General features: G+C 37.3%; 1 protein-coding gene across 5 annotated transcripts in view; it reads right to left on the bottom strand.

The window, feature by feature from the left end:
- The window catches only part of LOC150085314 (vesicle-associated membrane protein 3-like), a 113,172-nt gene that overhangs the window by 20,986 nt on the left and 72,652 nt on the right, over positions 1–19,534 (bottom strand). For 3 of the 5 annotated variants that reach the window (XM_090373144.1, XM_090373145.1, XM_090373147.1), the window contains exon 5: positions 2,684–2,735. The exons of 1 other annotated variant lie outside the window; for it this stretch is intronic. In XM_090373144.1, the coding sequence (XP_090229270.1) occupies positions 2,684–2,735 (52 nt within the window). Of the gene's footprint in view, positions 1–2,683; positions 2,736–2,844; positions 2,897–19,534 lie in introns of all 5 variants that reach the window. One more of the 5 variants, XM_090373146.1, reaches the window with a different exon arrangement.

The raw sequence follows: 19,534 nt of genomic DNA on the forward strand, positions 1-19,534 counted from the left end.
AAAAAGGATTCTTCTGCTCCTATGCTTATCTTTAGTGACACTCCGATTTCTAGGCAAAATGATATATCTCTTTTGGGGATTACCATGACTTCTAATCTTTCTTGGCACAAGCACATTACAAATATTGCTTCCTCTGCATCTAAAAAACTTGGTTTTCTCTTTTGCTCTCTGAGTTACCTTTCTTCCAAACAGCTGTTCACTCTATACAAATCGCAAATCCACCCTACCATGGAATATTGTTCCCACATCTGGGGTGGTGCCCCCAAAACTTCTCTCAGGCTTCTAGATTCCATTCAGAAGAGGGAAGTTAGGTTAATTAATGACTCATCTGTAACAGAGTCTCTTCACTCGCTGTCTCATAGATGTACTGTTTCTGCTGCATGCCTTTTCTACAGGTACTTCCATGGGCACTGTTCTTCTGAACTGGCTTCAATAATTCCAGCTCTCTCTTTCAAAACAGTCCGAACACGTGCCGCAACCAGCCAACTTCCATTTACAGGATGTTGGCTGGTTGTTCATTCAACTGTTTTTTCTGCAACAATCTTCCTTCATACGTATTTCCTTAAAATTAAAGTCTACAAAAGTTCAAGGCTAATGTCAACAAATATATTCTTTGGTCTTCTCAACCTCCAACCAAAGCATAGTACTAAGTACAGTTCTAATACCTCTCGTGTTTGGGATTTTCATAAAAAAAAAAAAAACATCTCCAACATTTGCATTGTCACATGGGCTATTGAGAGTGAGTGCTGTCTAGAAAAGGACAGCACTGTTTGAGTACAAAGCAAGGCATTTTCTATGAATAGTTTCCACCAGTTTCTTCAGTGTTGTACAGTAGCAATCAATGTTTTCTGTTGCTCTTTAATCCAGGAACTACAGGAGAATGGCACTTGTACATCTGAAATTGCAAACAACATCACCTTCTCCAAAAACAAGTTGAACTTATCTTGTGGGGCATGTACTTCAATCTTGTACTGCTGCACTGATATATATAAAAAGTGATATATAAAAAGATATATAAAGTGATGGGTGAACAGTTCACTGTTAATGAAAATGTAATGAGGAATTCACAACCTTCCAGTGTGTGTGTAGCATTAAGCTTTGCACTGAACTGTTTAGGCACTCATCTCACCACAATTTAAGATATCTCAGCACAACATGAATAATGTGATGTGCAGTTCTGATGGAGATGTTTGTGCCTGGGACAATTTGAAGCACACTATCACACCAGTCTTCTTGAAATTGGCTTTCTGCACACGCCACATTATCTGTTGTTGTAGCAAATTCAGGTGGTAGATGACTTTCATCAACCGGTGAAATACCACCACTTTGCTTATTGGAGGCTTGAAGTGGTGAAAGCCATGTTTAGTCTCTAGAGCAAAGTTTCCGGTATCCCCCCCCCCATACTTCTCCTTCAACCCGTGCACGGTACTAAGTACTATAGGTTTTGATACCTTTCGTGTTTGGGATTTTCATAAAAAAAAAAAAAAAAAAAAAAAGAGACATCATGCAAGTGCATTAATTATTTAAAAAATAACCTGCCACAATACAAATGTTACTTTATTTGCAGAATACTTATAGTATTAATGACTAGGGTAAAAAAATTAATGAAAAATATTCAAACAGTATTTGGTGTAAATTAAATATAAGTGTCATTTGAATGTTTAAAATTCACATTAGGGTGTTAAAAATTTAAACCACAACTAGGTGTGTTTTAGTAACATACATGGTAGCCCACTTAAACCTTGAACAGGAACACCTTGGGATAGAGTATGCCAGAACTTTAATTAAAAAAAAAAAAAATCTATACAACATCAAAGTCAATTTACAAATTCCTCAATTACTATTTGATTATGTATCAGTTTTGTTAATGAAAAAAAATAATAATAAAATAAATAAATAAATAAAAATTTGAAGTTTGTGTATAATTAACAAGTGTTGTAAAACAAGAATTTAAAATTAGACGTGTAGTGTTCACTTGCATCAGATGTTATTTATGCTAATATCGTCAGTGTCATATTGGTGAGGTGAGGTGTGCTGCTTTTTCAATTTTTGTTTCTTTAAAGTTTCTTCCATCAACAGTGAAGATAAAGCCCAAATGAAGGAATTTAACATGTTATAAAAATATCTAAAGCAATGGCAGGGAAGGTTTTATTTTAAAAAATAAACATAGAAGTCCTTCAATATATAAAAAATGAACTGTTCATAACAGACTACTAAAAATGAAGGGTGCCATCAAAAAGAAAAGAATTTTAAATTATTTCTTTAAAATGTGACAAACTAACTCAAGGTGCATGTCAGAGGGTTAATGGAATGAAAATCTAGCATCTGTTGTTTTTATGAGGAACAATGTAGTAAGCTACAAAAACTTTAAATGTTTGTCAATATGTGGAAGCCAGATAACTGATATAATTACACTGAAGATATTGGGAATTTACCTTGCACTGAAGCTAGAAACTGAAAGTAAAATAATTAAAAAAAAATAATAAATAAACAAATCATTAAGTTTTAGCTAGAGCTTATGCTTTTTATGAGCACCGTAAAAAGCATAAGCTCTAGCTAAAACTCAAACTAAAACTATAAGTCCTTGCTAAAAATAATATAGTAATAAATAAACAAAATAAAAAATAAGTAACTGAAATTAAGGTCTCTTGCTAAGACAAAAATAAAAATCAACAAAACTTACCAATAATGACAATAACAATTACAAGAATCACTCCTATAATGATTGCCCACATCTGCAATAAAAATTTACAACATGCATATTACACGACAATCTAGCAGTGAAGTGAACATGCATACGTGCCTGCGTATATAAGCACATATAAAACTGAAAAATCAACTTACCTCCTATTATTACTACAATAACTACACCAATACCAACCATAATGGCAATCATCTGAAACCAGAAAAATTCACATCTATGACCAAAACCAATGTGCTGTATAAAGTCTTACCACTCCTAGTTGACAAAATTTTTTTTTGTCAACTAGGAGCAAATTCAAGCAAATTTTAGTTAACGGGTAATCCAGAATGTGGAACTAACATTCGAGATTAATGATTAATATTAAAATTATTAATGGCATTACATAAAATTATATAATGTATATATTTTTCATCACTTCAAGAATATATAACAGAAATGGACAAATGCTCTGGTCTGATTTACATATTACATTAACTACATAGGTAGACATGCAAATACTAAAGTTGCTCTCTCTCTCTCTCTCTCTCTCTCTCTCTCTCTCTCTCTCTCTCTCTCTCTCTCTCTCTCTCTCACACACACACACACACACACACACACACACACACACGTCCCTGACAAATTATTATGGATACTTGTATTTTTAAGAATATTTTTGTGCAATTAGATATTTGATATTTTTTTGTTGCTGATATAATTTAAAACTATATTCTCTGGCTCACAATGCCAAACAATAGCATTATGGCAGTGGTGTGGTGGTGCATTGTCTGATCCCTTTCTCTCTCTCTTTTTTTTTTTTTTTTTTTAATGAAACCCCAAACATGAAGGTATTAGAACCTATAGTACTTAGTACCGTGTAGGGGTTAAAGGCCACAAAGACAGAAGATACTTGATCACAGTAGACTTGAATTTCTGTGGATTGCAGTTTTCAGAAAATACATGTGAAGGAAGGTTATTCCAGAAAACCAAAGTAGATGGAGATGCTGACTGCTTGCAGCATGTGTTCAGAATGATTTTGCAGAGAGTGGAGGAACTACAGATGCCAGTTCAGAACAATGCATACCTTTCCTATAGATTCTTCCTGAGACAGAGAGAGAAGAGACTGTAAAATACAGGTCATTAATTAACCTGACTGCCCTTTTTTGAATGTTTGTTATTTGGTTTTTAGGAGCATGAGCAACTAATGCCATATTGCTCCGGGGATATGCGATGGTCATTCCCTGACCTTTCCGCATCCTTCGTATTTGGTGGTCACGGGCTCGAACCCAGGTCTAATCAAGAAGCGCGTGCTAGGCACTGCTGCTCCTGCCCACCTGGCTACAGGTGGGCAGGAGCAGCATGCTGAATGGGTTGAGCACGCTGAATTCTGATGGGATCCTTCCACTTGTTCAGATTACCAACCTACAGGGACATAAGTTCAAATTAAGAAAGGACAGATGTAGAATAGATGTGCGGAAATTTGCCTTTAGCCAGCGGGTGGTTAATTGCTGGAACAAACTTCCATCTGTCGTTGTGGAAGTTGATAGGTTAAATAAATTTAAGGAGGAACTGGACAGGCATTTGGACGGAATGGTGTGATTTTTTTTTTTTTTTTTTTTTGGCTGATGCTGCATAAGCTCCTACACTTGCTTTCTTGCATCATGTGCCACTACTACTACTACTACAGAGGCACCTTTTTTGAATGAAGTCAAGAAACTTGGGTACAATATTCCATGGTAGAAGAGGGTTTTTTTTTGTACAGAGTGAGCAGCTATTTAGAAGAGAAGTAATTGCTGAGAGCAAAAAAGAACACCCAGTTTTTTAGATGCAGAGGAAACAATATTTGTTATGTGCTTATGCCAAGAGAGATCAAAAATCATAGTAATTCCTAACAGAAATGTGATCTAGAAATCTGGTATTGAAGATAAGCAAAGGAGCAGCAGCCTTACTTGTGAGAAATAAGTCAGGACTGAATTTTAGAACGTAAATTAACTAAGTTTTCTTTGCCCTATTGGGAACTACCTGGAGATCAGCACTTAAGGAATTGGTGGTGGATATTCAAAAAGTTAGGTGTTTGTGCAGGAAAACATTTCACAAACTGGATGATGAAACGTTGTGTGCTATCATCATCAAAACTATGGATAAGAGTCAGTGGAAGAAAGAAATGAACCTTCAGGCATACCAGCATTAGCAGAGAAGTTAAAGACAGAGAACCATCTACCGTAATCTGCAGTTAGTGTTCACAGAGAAAATTGAATATCCAATTGTAAAAAAATGGTCAGAGGTCATAAGATGTTAGTTTATTTAGACCTTCATGCCAAACACAAGTGGATCAACACTGACACAATCTATACTGGCAATCACTGATCATGTGGAAGGTTTCAAGATAGCTTAAGAGTCCAAAAAACTAGGATTTTTTTGGATGCAGAGGAAACAGTATGTTTTTATTTCTTCTTCTTGTTATGGCAGTTGGACTTCTCCATTGCTCTGGAAAGAATCTAAATAAGTGTGAATAGACAATAGTTGGAGGGGAAGGATTTGTCATCCATTTTAGGAACTAGCTGTATATGGACAAATTTCCATGAAGTAAAATGAACAGTGGAATAAAAAGAAAGCGAAAAAAAAAAAAGACAAAAGAGCAGGAGCACAGGTTTTGAGAACAGGTGGAGAAATGTCACCAGGACCTGGGACTTTCTTGGCATCAAGGCTGTTCAGAATTCTTCCAAATGTTGCAAATAAAGTATTATCCAAACAGTACAACTATGATATCATAATTTACCTAAATATTCTTCCACAAAAACGCAAGGAAATGCTGAGCATTTAATCTGTAAATATGCAGTTCTAAAATAGACATATGTATAAAATACCATATTGAGTAGTCTGATCCCAATGGTTACAGAAATGAAATCCTTTATTCTGCACTCCATCCTAAAATCTCGTATGTAATCCTTATCTAATCCTTTTGTCAGAAGACAAAGGGAAGCACTGAGTGGAATGTACTGGGTATGACAAGAGGTGGTTTACCAAGATCATTGATACAAGAGTTGGAAGAAAAACAGGGGAAGAAAAACAGGATTTTTCTTCTAGCTCTTTTATTGTCTTGTACTAAAAGTTGGCTTTGTATTTAGGTAAGGATGGAACAGAACCATCAGGTAGTAACAGAGGTTGCAGGAATGCTTTGGGAAAAGACTAGAATGCTTGACTGGCATGACAAAAAAGCAAATTTTCTAGTCAAAATCAAGTGTGGACTGATTAAGAACTGTTTTAATGGTGTGAGCTTTAGTGTAGGTGGAAAATGAAGCTGGAGATTTGGATACAAGCCAATTGTGATATGTTGCATTTTTCTCTTGAATAGCCTTAGCATATTTACTGGGAAACCAAGGTTAGATAAGGAATGAGATTTTAGGGTTGGTTGGATTTTGGTTTTACTGGCGCAGAAACGAAGATTTTAGGGTGGAATAGAGGAGTTCATCTCTGCAAACAGTGGGATCAGACTGTTTAATATGGTATTCTACACATATGTCTATTTTTAGAACAACATTTTTTCAGATTAAGTGCTACACTTTTGGCTGTTCCTTGTGTTTTTGTGAAAAAGAGTATTTAGGTAAATAATTATCATAGTTGTGCTGTTGTTTGGATAATACTTTATTATCCAAACAACATTGATTTTATTTCTATTATTAACTTTATTACAATAGAAAAAAAATCTGAAAAAACCACAAAGATTATTAAAATGATGGTTACACATCCAATTTTGATCATGATTTGGTCTGTAATGTGTGGGAAAGGAATGGGAAGATTGTACTTATACAAGGGACCATGAGTCGGCAGCAATATACAGAGGTTCTCTAGCATCACCTTAATTCTCCAATAAAATGACTAGTTCTCTGAAGAATAAGGTATTTACACAAGGTAGAGAACCATGATATACTGCAAAGTTAGTCAAAAACAAAGATCGGAATATTCCTCTACTAATCTGGCCAGAAAACTCGCCTGATGTCAACCTGATTTAGAATGTTTGGAAGCTTTTAAAAAGAAAAATTGCTTGAGAAAATATCACAAATAAGACCCAACTAAATAAAAAAAATAATTGGGCATTAGAACCATGACAAGCAGAACCATTTGAAGCAATTATTAAAGGGTTATGTAGTGGAGGAGACTACTGTTATTTATTCTCAGTGGGCACCACCATCCAGACAGCACCGTTTCAGAGCCTGTTGGCTTGCTCATCAGTGGGCGGGCAGGTACCCTGGTAATGCAAACATACCACTGCTGTTTGTTTGTTTCGGGATTTACTGGGCACATCAGCAACTATGACCATAGTGCGCCACATACCATTGCGGTTGTGAAGTTAATTCCATGATATGAAAGATGCCAAATGGTGAAGATAATGATAATATTTTGAAGAGTAAATGCACAGGGCATAATGCATTATGGGTTGAAATTAACAATAATAATATCGGCGTATTACCAGGGTACCTGTCCACACACCGATGAGTGAGCCAACAAGCTCCGAAATGGTGCAGTCTGGGTGGTGGTGCCCAATGAGAATAAATAACAGTAGCCTCCTCCCACTAGAGAAGCATTATTTTTTTGAAGTAGTGCAATACCTGGTATCTCGTTGTGAAGGTAGCCAAAATTTGAGATAAAATCAAATGATGCCTTTATACTACTCATGTAGTTAAATTTATGGGTAAACTATGTTGTATTTACACCGATATTATATAGTTAATTTCAACCCACAATGCATTATGCCTTGTGCATTTACTCTTCAAAATAGATTTTTAATGTAATTTAAAATAATATATGTATATGATATCCATGTTATTTTGAAGCAGTTATTAAAAAGTTATGAAAAACCAATGCTTGGCATTCTTTCGACAAATTTGCCTTGGTGTCCAAAATAATTTGAACAGGCATCATACACCCTATCTGATAGAACAGGCTCATGATCCTGGACATACCTGCGCAACCACCAATACCTGATTCTGTTTTTATTTCTTCAATATTATTAAGGTCCTTGGGGACTGATAAGATGCTATTTTTATCAGTCCCCAAGGACTGATAAAATGGTCATGGGGTTTTGTCAATGATATACAGGAATTTTGCTAGCAGGGAAAAGGAGGCGATTGTCCCTCTGTATATGGCAATGGTCAGGCCATGCCTTGAGTACTGCGTACAGGTCTGGAGGCCTCATTTTAGGAAGGATGTAGATTTGCTTGAGCGTGTATAGAGAAGGGCAACAAGATTGGTGAGGGTAATGAAGGGATCCTCTTACCAAGAGAGGCTTAAGTTCTGCAAATTGCAGTGGCTGGAGACTAGGCATCTGCGAGGTGTGTAAGGTCTTGAATGTGTTGAGCACACTGATTTCTGATGGGATTCTTCCACTTATTCAGATTAAGAATCTAAGGGGGCATAAATTCAAATTGAGGAAAGACAGCTGTAGAATAGATGTGCAGAAATTTGCCTTTGGCCAGCGGGTGGTTAATTGCTGGAACAAACTTCCATCTATTGTGGAAGTTGATAGGTTAAATAAAATTAAGGAGGAACTGGACAAACATTTAGAGGGAATGGTTGTGTGAATTTTTTTTTTTTTTTTTGGCTGATGCTATATAAGCTCATACGCTTGCTTTCTTGCATCACATGCCACGATTACTATACTATTACTATTAAGTAAAAAAACAAAGGATGCCCTTTTCCTGAGGTTGCTACTGTCCACCTGACATTTTCATTTTGTACAAGCGCTACACAGGACTACAAATGGTTCTCACTGTTCTATCTAGACAATGAAGTAGGCATTTACCTCACTGCATTGGATATACAGTTTTCAGCACTCTTCTGCTTGGACATAGTAACTTAGGCATTCTATTTTGTTTCACACTTTATACAGGTGACCCCCGCTTAACGCTGATAATTCATTTCGGAAAAGCAGAGTGCTAAGTGAATCCGCGCTAAGCGAGCGCCGCATTCCCATAAGGTAACATATGTATTTGTAAGTTGCGGTCGGTGCCATAGGCCATTTCCTAATCAATAATAAACGGTAGTGAAAAGATGCACAAATGTCGGTCAAAATATTTAATATTCAAATATTTGTACATATAAAATATTCTGCATTACATACATATAATTGTGGTAACTACTTACGTATCTAAATTAAACTTAAAATTACAATTAAAATCATGAATTAAATTGATTTTAATTGATTTAATTTAATTGATGAATTTAATCATGAAAAATGTGTCGATTTTGGGTTAGCCCTCTTCTAAATAAACTAAAAGGGGTATTAATTTTAAATCCCCCGCAGAGTTACCACCCAAAAATAAAGTCACCCGATCCTTTGCCGCTTTGAAACCTGGCATGTTTTTTTTTTTCTTCTTTCAATACGAAACTTCTTTTAGACATTCGTTTCCACAAAAAAGTCCTGCTTCATCTATGTTAAAAATTTGTTGAGAAGTATAACACGCAATACCCCTCTTCAATAATTTTAACAAAGTTCTTCTTTGAAAGTTTCGGTTCCTTGATCTGCACTTGCGGCTTCTCCCTAGATTTTAAATCTATTCAACCAGCCCTTACCAGTTTTAAATGGTTCCACTTTTTTTTTTTTTTTGGTGAGTTTTTTTTTTTTTTGTAATATTTAACTTAACTGAATTCTGCATTGGATATTATCTTCAATAAAATTAGTTAACGTCTTTCCATTTCAATCCTAGCCCTAGTTGCTTGCAGTGGAACAATTATTAAAAATATAAAGAATTAATTCTTTATTTTTTTATAATTGTTCTTACAGTTAAACTTGCAAGTCCTAAATTATGGCACACATCCGCTTGTCGTTGATCAGAATCGATTTGCTTCAAAACGTCTAATTTAATTTTCAAATTCAGTCTTTTTCTTACATTTATAGTCTTCGTACTGTGCCCAGATGTTTTGCTTTTTCATTCCTATCGGCCATTATTAACTCTTCGAAAATGTAACTGCGTTGGTTGCATTAATTATGATACAATGTTCAAGTAAACTCTCCGTTACGCACGATGTCTAATACTGTACTGAGTGATTACTAGACTTCAGATAAATGCATATAACGCAAATATTACAAGCAATATACTTGATCATTTTTTAAAATGTTGATCTCGGAACTACGTAACAAGTCACTGTACTGCAATTAAATTAGTGTGCGAGAAAATTTCACTGAGCGCAGGAAAATTTCTCAATGTTGGCGTGGGAAACGTTTTAATGCTGTTTTGCTATTCATTTTCAAGCTATCGACTCCATCAAATGAAACGATTTCGTTAAATATGCCAAAAATGCAATCTGTAAAAGAGCGTTATAGTGATCTGTGACAGCGTTATAGTCAGATAGGTGTTATAATATAAGAACAGCGTTATAATGGGTGTCAAGCTTTGGGTGATGTTCTGCTGGGATATCCTGGATCCAGTTATCCATATGCCAGGCACTCTGACATCTACCACATACCTACCTAAACACTGGCCTGGACTCTCTGAATTCCTGAAGGCCCTCTTCCTGGATATGGCCTAACCTGGAGCAACCATCATGATATTTATGAAGGGGACAGTCACATGGCCCCATCCTCCATGCTCCCTTGCATGGAGCTTTACATCCATTTCCCGGGGGGAAGGAGAGGAAGTGGCCATGCCTGCCTCCTCTTTTCTTTCTTGTGAGGCATGGGCATGTCCCACTGATTACAAAGGGCCATTCTCCCTGTCGACCCCTTATTTCTATTTCTACCCCTTCAGTCATCAGTCTCCCCTCCCCCTTACTTTTATCTTTCACAGCACACAGTCCCATATGCCAAAATTTTTAAACATCAAAATCTAGCCCGACCTTTCAGGCACTAACTTACCCTTTCAGGGTACAAACCCAACTAGCATTCTTAAAACGAACTTATGCAAACTGAACTGCGATACACAGTATGCATTTTTTTTTTTAAGGTCCTAGCCACCGAAATCTCTGGAAAGTAAGTGGCAGGATGAAAAACTGATACCAAGAGATGAACTACAAGTATTGATAAGGAGCAAACTTTCTCTTGATCTTTTCAAGATTTTCTGAAAATGAGGTCATTTTGTTTCATTTAACGAATATTTTATCCTTACAAAGTTTAAAATAAATTGGAGACATCTCCATGCACTTCCCTTATTAAAAGTCAGAATTCCTTGGGTGAAAAGGCCTTGGTTTATCCACAATCTGGGAAATCAAGTTTATTGTATGGCACTAACAGTCTGCATCATTAAGAGTGTAGGATATAAATAAATTTCCTCAGTCTGCACTACCCATTACACCCAACCCATGATGGGCAAGAGCAATACTTACTTGTCTTTCATTGTTTCAAGATGTTTGTTTTGTTTGTTATTTGGTTTTTAGGAGCATTAGCAACCAAGGCCATATTGCTCCGGGAATATGCGGTGGTCATTCCCTGACCTTTCCGCATCCTCTGTATTTGGTGGTGACGGGCTCGAACTCCGGTCTAATCAAGAAGCGTGTGCTACGCACTGCTGCTCCTTCCCACCTGGCTACGGAGGCGCCTATTGTTTCAAGAGACTGGACTGAAGAGCATATAGATTACTTATATATATATATATATATATATATATATAAGAGAAATACCACAATTGCCACAATTGTAAAATTTTGGTATACAAATATAAAATGCTGTTATCTCAAATTTGCAGTTGGGGACTGATTACTGCACTGTCTTCTCTCTGATCTGTTTAATTACTACAGATTAATCTACAGTAACATTATTGTATGTAATATGGGATCAGTAAGCCTAAGCTGCTAAGTACTGCCAATGCTGTTATTTAATTTATATAAATTTGGTTTACAGTAGCAGTTTGGCACTGATGTGCATATGGTCACCTATTTTGATTTAATCTTTCACTAAGTCAAATTTTCTTAGAGGACCACCAGAAGACAATGGTTGATGAAATCACATCTTGATAATATCAGCACTGTTTGAAAAATCAAGGAAAGAATTAAAAGATTTTATTTTATGAAAACACACGTGGTAGCTATTAGAACCTATTGTACTTAGTATCATGCATGGGCAGGAGGTTGAGAAGATGAAAGAAGGTACTACTATTAGTAGAGGCATATGATATATGATGCAAGAAAGCAAATCATCCAAAAAAAAAAAAAAACTCTTCAAAATTCAATCAGCCATTCACTCCAAATGTTTGTCTAGTTCTGCCTTGAATTTAATTAAGCTGTCAACTTCCACAACGACAGACGAAAGTTTGTTCCAGCAATCAACCACCCACTGGCTAAAGGCAAATTTCCGCATATCTATACTAAAACCCTCTTTCATTAATTTGAATTTATGGTATATAATCTGAGCAAGAGGAAGAATCCCACCAGCATTGAGCTTCCACAAACTATTCAAAGCTTTACACCTCAATCAGATCAGCTCACAGGTGACAAGTCTCCAGACACTGCTATTTACAGAACTTAAGCCTTTCTCTGGTAAGAGCAACCCTTTGTTACACTCACCAATCTCATTACCCTTCTCTGTACTCATTCCATCAGCTCTACATCTTTCCTAAAATGAGGCCTCCAGACCTGTATGCAGTACTTAAGGTGTGGCCTGACAATTGCCTAATACAACAGGGTAATCACTTCCTTATCCATTCTAGCAAAATTCCTGTATATCATTGACAAGACCCCATAAGCTACTCTTCCAGCCCATCTACACTGCTCAGAAAACTTCATATCTGACTGCACAATTACCCCCAGGACTTTTTCATACTCCACTACCCTGAGTGTAGTAACCACACAGTTGGTACATTACTCCAGGGTTACTGCTACCCACATGCAGTACGTTACATTTGCCAATGTTAAACTTCAGTTGCCACCTCTCAATCCATCTGCTCAACTTTTCTAGATCCTGTTGCAGTAGCGTACTGTCATTCACAACCTTTGCATCGTCTGCAAACTTAGACATTTAGGCTCAATATATCATCAATATCACTGATAACATAGAAAACAACGAGCCCAATACAGGGAACTTCACTAATAACATTAGTCCACGAAGATCAGTGTCCATTAATTACCACCCTGTCTTCTTCCACTCAACCATGCCCTTAATGCCATACGGCTCCAATTTGTACAGTAGTCTTCCATGTACAACAGTATCAAATGCTTTCCTAAAATCCAAGTGTATGATGTCAAAATTATTTTTTGCATCCAGTTCCTTTGTGACCACATAGTATCCAATCAAATTGATTAGACAAGACTTCCCCTTAACAAACCCGTGCTGTGTCTGAACTATAACTGCAGTCTCGTCTAGATGATCCTGCAGTGATTCTTTAACAAGTGACTCCATTATTTTACCTGGAACAGAAGTTAAACTAGCAGGTCTGTAATTACTCGTGCACCTTTCAACCTCCTTTGTGAATTGGGGATACATTTGCACATCTCCAGTCCATGGGGACCTACCCCGAGTCCAAGGACGCTCTCATAATCGTGGCTAAGGATTTGCTTACTTCCTTTGCTGCCTCGTTTAATATAACTGGATAGATCGCATCCACCCCAGGGTGCCTTTATGTATAACTTCAACAATTTAACCCAAGCACGGTACTAAGTACTATAGGTTCTAATACCTCTCGTGTTTGGGGTTCACATAAAAAAAAAATAATAACTTCTCCTACAATGTGAATTATTACAAAATCATTTTATCTTCCTGATAAAGTTTGATAAATCACTAGCATTCTCTTCCCTTTATAACTCCTCGTGTGTGAATGTAGATGCAAAATACTCATTCAGTTTGTCCGCTACCTCAGCAGGATCATCAACAATTGAGCCATCAATATCAAGTGGACCGATCTGATTCATCCGTTTCCTTCAAATTTACATAAGTAAAGAAGTCTTTACTGTTCTTCTTTGCATCCTTTGCCAAAGATTTCTAGTATTCTGCCTTTGCTTGCCTAACCTCCTTTGTGACTTGATTACAGACTATCTTATATCTACCATAGGCTTCTGTGTCTCTTGATAATTTATATGCATCCCATGCATTTTTCTTCTCTGCCACAAGTATCATTAGTTCATCTGGCAACTCCTTGAATGCATCCCATTTAAAATTTGCTGACATTAGACTTGAATTTCTGTAGATTGTAATTTTCAGGAAATACATACAAAGGTAGGTTGTTCCAGAAAACAAAAGTTTAATAATGAATAAATGAGGAAGAAGAAAAGTTGGTTCTGTAAGTTTGAAGTATTTTTTTTTTTTTTGTTAGTTGTTGGCGCATCGGCTTCTGTGGCCATAATGCACCTCTCAAAGTTTTTGCATTTCACTCTGATCCAAGCCCGAGGCAGGATTCGATTCGAACCCGCAACCTTTGGGTTGCCAAGCAGGAACTTTACCCACCTGGCTAGCCCGGTCGGCAAGTTTGAAGTGGAACAGTAAAAGAATGTTGATCGGTTGTGGCACGTGTTCGTACTGCTTCGGAACAGAATGTGAGAATTATATAAGCCAATTCAGAAGAACTGTTCCCATGGAAGTATCTATAGAAAAGTCATGCAGCAGAACCCGAACATCTACAAGACACACAGTGGAATGACTTTGATAGAGATGAGTCTTTAATTAGCCTAACAGCCCTCTTTTGAATGGAATCTAATGGCCGGAGGGAGGTTTTGGGGGCAATGTCCCAGATATGGGAACAATATTCCATGGTAGGGCAGATTTGAAATTTGTACAGAGCAAACAGCTGCTTGGAAGAAAAGTAACACTGAGAGCACAAAAGAGAAAACCTAGAATTTTAGATGCAGAGGAAGCAATATTTGTGATGTGCTTATACCAAGAAATTAGAAGTCATGATAATTCCTAATAGAAATATATGATCTTGTCTAGAAATCTGAGTGCCATCAAAGATAAGCATAGGAGCAGAATCCTTTTTATGAGATATGACAAGACTATCTTACCCCACTGACGAATTACCTGAGGAATAGATAATGGATATTTGAGAAGTTGAAGCTGTTTGAGCAGAGAAAGGTTTCTCAAACTGGAAGGTAGAATGTAATGTGCTATCATCAGCAAAACTGTGGATAGGATTTCTGGGAAATGGAAGAAAGTCATTGATATACAAGAGGAACAGAGTGGGAGAAAGAACTGAACCTTGGAGAACACCAGCATAAGTGGAAAAGTTAGAAGACAGAGCCATCTATCATCAGATGCAGTGAGTGGCCAGAGAGAAAACTGGATACCCAATTACAAAAAATTGTTTGCAAACCATAAGATGGAAGCTTATTTAGAAGACCTTTATGCCAAACACAATCAAAGGTCTTTGAAATGTTAAGGGCAACTACTTGAGTTTCAAACTTTTCCACTGAATTTGTCCACAGATACATAAGCCAGAATATCACCAGTGGATTTGTACTGACAGAATCCATACTGGCAATAGTTGATCAGATGAAAGGTTTCTAGACAGTTTAAGAAATAGGGGTTAATTTATTTCTCCATTACTTTAGAAAGAGCAGAAGTACATTAGTACAACAATTGGATGGGGGGTTTGTCACCGTTTTTAGGAACTGGCTGGATATCAGCAAATTTCCAAGCAGAAGGGAAAATGCCTTTTGAATAGGAAAGTAAAAAAGGTGATACAGAACATAATTTCAGGAGCACAGCTTTTGAGAACAAGCAGAGAAATACCATTGGGACTGAAAACTTTCTCAGCACCAAGAGTTCAAAATGCTTCTGATATTCTTTTGATGGAAACCACAGGATGCATTGAATACAATGTACTGGAAATAGTAGGAGGTGATTTACCAAGATCATCAATACATGAGTTGGAAGAAGCTAGGATGCTAGGAAGTCAACATTATCTTTGGCGGAAGTGGAAATAGAACCACCTGGTTTTTACAGAGGTGGGAACAAAGATGGGCAAAAGTTTTGGCCAATAGCTTTCATAAGAGACCAGAGTTCTCAACTACCATTTGGAGAAGAAGCAAGTTTTCTACTCTCAGCCTGTTTGAAATCTAGTTTGGGCTGATTAATAACTGCTTTAAAATTGTTGCAGGCTTTGGTGTAGGCAGAAAATGAAACAAGATTTGTATACAAGCCAATTGTGATATGCAACAGTCTTATTTTGAACAGCCCTAGCACATTTATTGGAAAACCAAGGTTTATGTAAAGGACAAGATTTTAAGGTGGAGTGGGGAATAAAGGATTTCAAACCTACAAAAATAATTTCACTGACACAATCTAAGCAAACATCATCAGATGATTAGAAGAGTAATCTAACCAAGGAAAAGAAATCCTGCAGATCATCCCATTTTACTTTCTTGTAATGCCAAACAACATAATGTTGAGAATGGCCATGAGAGAACAGCTCCATTGGAGTAGAGACCATCAACAAGTTGTGATCTGAGGTGCCTAGAAGACACTCACTTTGACCGTGTACTTAGAAGGGTACTTTGTGAGTAAAGATCAAGCATGTTGGCTGTGTGGTTAGGATTGTTTGGTTTGGTATTCTGGAAGGCAAATGAAAAATCTGTGCAAGGTCATTAGTAATCACAAATGCCTCAGCATCTCAACCAGCTGGGCCTACGTGACTAGAAAATGGAAGCCAGCTGGAGTTGTAAACAAAAATCACCAAGGAAAATTATCTCACTGTTAGGAAAGTTGGACTGGAGAAAGTCAAGTTTCAAAGAGAGGAGGTCAGAGCTCCAAGCAATTAGTGAGTTGGGAAAATGATAGAGACAGCATGAATTTGACAGAATGTGGTAGAGAGATTTTAAGCCAAAGAAGATCAAAAAGAGGAGATTCCAAATTACTAAGTCTCTGACAGGAAATAACAGAACGGATATATGTAGAAGTACTATAAACACTACTCTGACTTCCTCCAGTCACTATCTGGCAGAGCAGAGGCAGCAAGATTATATACTAAATAATCCGGAAGCCTCTTAGAGTTACCAATAGGTTCGGTCCAGTGTACTATCTAACGGCAGCCTGCAAACACTGTTTTAAATCTGTAACCATGAAATGTAAGGAAGTTTGGATCTTGCCATGATGTCCATCATAACCTCATAAAACATCAATTATACTGCATGATGGAAGAGATGGTGGTGGGTTGCCAGAGCTTTCTTCTGAAGACTAAATGTGGGTTCCATCACCTCAAGCCAACAATAAGCAAAGTGGTGATATTATATATACACACACAGTATATTTCAAAAGTATATGCAAAAAATTCTGTGCTTTATTCAATGGTCCAAAATAAAAACAAAGAAAAGTCATATATTATATGTCTAAAAACAGTATTTTGTAGTTGTTAAACTTTCCTAAAGGCATAAACATAATCCTTAATTTTGAAAGCTCCCACACTGATTTCATAATAACCATATGAAGTAAGATTCTTACACTTAGATGCAGACCTCAGATTGTCAAATCTATGGCTGCTAAACATGTTCAAACATTGCAGTGGTGAGGATTGTTTCACAGTGACTTTCTAGTCATTGCTGCAGTTTTACAATAGCCAGAACTTCTGCTTCATAATACCAGGTTCTGTACATGTCCCTATAAAGAACAGTCAAAGAGGTTCACATCAAGTGAATGTGCTAGCCAAGCAACAGAATCTCCCAAACCAATCCTCTGAGCAGGTAGGTAGCATGAGTTCCTTGCCTATGAGTTGAAATCAGCAAAAGTGCACAATGAATGAACTGCATGTCATGTCATGTCTTGTCTAGAGAAGAACATCTTCAAACAATCCTAGCAAATTATCTTCCAAAGTGTTACTAAGCTTAGCCAGTCAGCCACCATGAAAAAAACATACGGTCCAAATGACCGATCACTAACAATACTGCACCAGATGTTAACAGAAACCTCTCTTAATTTGCTATCCCCATTACACCATGAGTAATTGTAAGGGATATATGCTTTAAGTGATGTAGATTTTCTTCTGCTCAGTAATGCAAGTTTTGTGAGTTGATTCCATCCCATGCAAAGCTATAGCTTCATAAATAAATGGTATCAATCACAAAACCATAGGCATGATGGAGTCAGTGAAAAAACCACAGTCGGTAAAGTTAATAAGCTCGAGTCGTCGAATGTACTTTCTGAAGGTAAATAGAATAAAACTGCTGTTTAATGTGTCAGGATAATATGCAGAGGACCTGTAAAGCAGAATTAAGTACAGATTTCCCACATATGCCAAAGGACAGCCACAAATATTTAATAATTTGGCAATTTTCTGTGGTGCAATCATCTTTAATGAATTTTCCCCACTATCAACAACACAAGTGTATAACTGAATTTATTATTAGAAAATGTAATCATTGCTATGAAACTAAATAACACCCTCAATGAACAAACCCCAGTGAACAACTAACATATAGCATTAGCATTAGTAGAGGCATTTGATGCAAGAAAGCAAGCTTATGCAGCATCAGCCAAAAAAAAAAGTAACATAAATAAATAAAAATAACCACTTCCACTTCACCCCTCTGTTCGTTCGAAATACCTGTCCTGCTGAGCCTTAAACTTATTTAGGCTATCAACTTCCACGACAAGGGATGGAAGTCTGTTCCACCTACCAACCACCTGCTGGCTAAAGGCAAATTTCCGCACATCTATCCTACATCTGTCTTTCCTCAATTTGAATTTATGCCCTCTCAGGTGATTATTCTGAGCAAGTGGAAGAATCCCATCAGCATTGAGCATGCTCAAACCATTCAAGGCTTTGTACACCTCTATAAGATCACATCGCTGGTGCCTAGTTTCCAGACACTGTAATTCGCAAAACTTAAGCCTTTCTTCGTAAGAGCACCCCTTTGTCCCATTCACCAATCTAGTTGCCCTTCTCTGTACTCGTTCCAGCAGCTCTACATCCTTCTTGAAATGAGGCCTCCAGGCCTGTATACAGTACTCTAGGTGTGGCCTGACCATTGCCTTATACAAGGGAATAATCACCTCCTTATCCCTGCTAGAAAAATTCCTATATATCATTGACAATACACCATGAGCTACTCTTGCAGCCCGTCTGCACTGCTCAGAGAACTTCATATCTGCCTGCACAACCACCCCCAGGTCCCTTTCATTCTCTACCACTGTCAGTGTAGTACCACAGAGTTGATACGTTGCTCTGGGGTTGCTGTTTCCCATATGTAGTACTTTACATTTGTCAATGTTAAACTTCATTTGCCACCTCGAAGCCCATCTGCTCAACCTTTCCAAATCCTGTTGCAGCAGCATAGTGTCAGTAGTGTCCTTGACAACCCTGCCAACCTTCGTATCGTCTGCAAACTTGGACATTAAGCCTGATATACCATCATCAATATCATTTATAAATACAGAAAACAATAAAGGACCCAATACTGAACCCTGAGGGACTCCACTAATAACATTAGTCCACGATGAGCAGTGTCCATTGATTACCACTCTCTGTCTTCTCCCCCTCAACCACCCCTTTATCCATAGCAGCAATTTGCCTCCAATGCCACACTGCTCCAATTTGTGCAGCAGTCTTCCATGTGCAACAGTATCAAAAGCCTTTCTAAGATCCAAGTATATAATATCAAAGTTATTCCCTGCATCCAGTTCTTTTGTGACTGCATCACAGTATCCAATCAAATTGTTCAGGCAAGACTTACCCTTAACAAAACCATGCTGTGTCCTAGCTATAACTGAAGTCTTGTCTAGATGATCCTGCAGTGCTTCTTTAACCAGTGCCTCCATTAATTTTCCAGGAACAGAAGTTAAACTCACAGGTCTATAATTACTTGTGTCAGCCTTTGATCCCCCTTTGTGAATTGGGGTCACATTTGCACATCTCCAGTCCATGGGTACCTCCCCTGAGTCCAAGGAAGCTCTCATAATTATGGCTAAGGGTTTTCTTACTTCCTTTGCTGCCTCCTTTA

Source organism: Mastigoproctus giganteus, chromosome 5, assembly GCF_048544385.1.
Source record: "Mastigoproctus giganteus isolate SK-2022 chromosome 5, ASM4854438v1, whole genome shotgun sequence".
NCBI lineage: Eukaryota > Metazoa > Arthropoda > Arachnida > Uropygi > Thelyphonidae > Mastigoproctus > Mastigoproctus giganteus.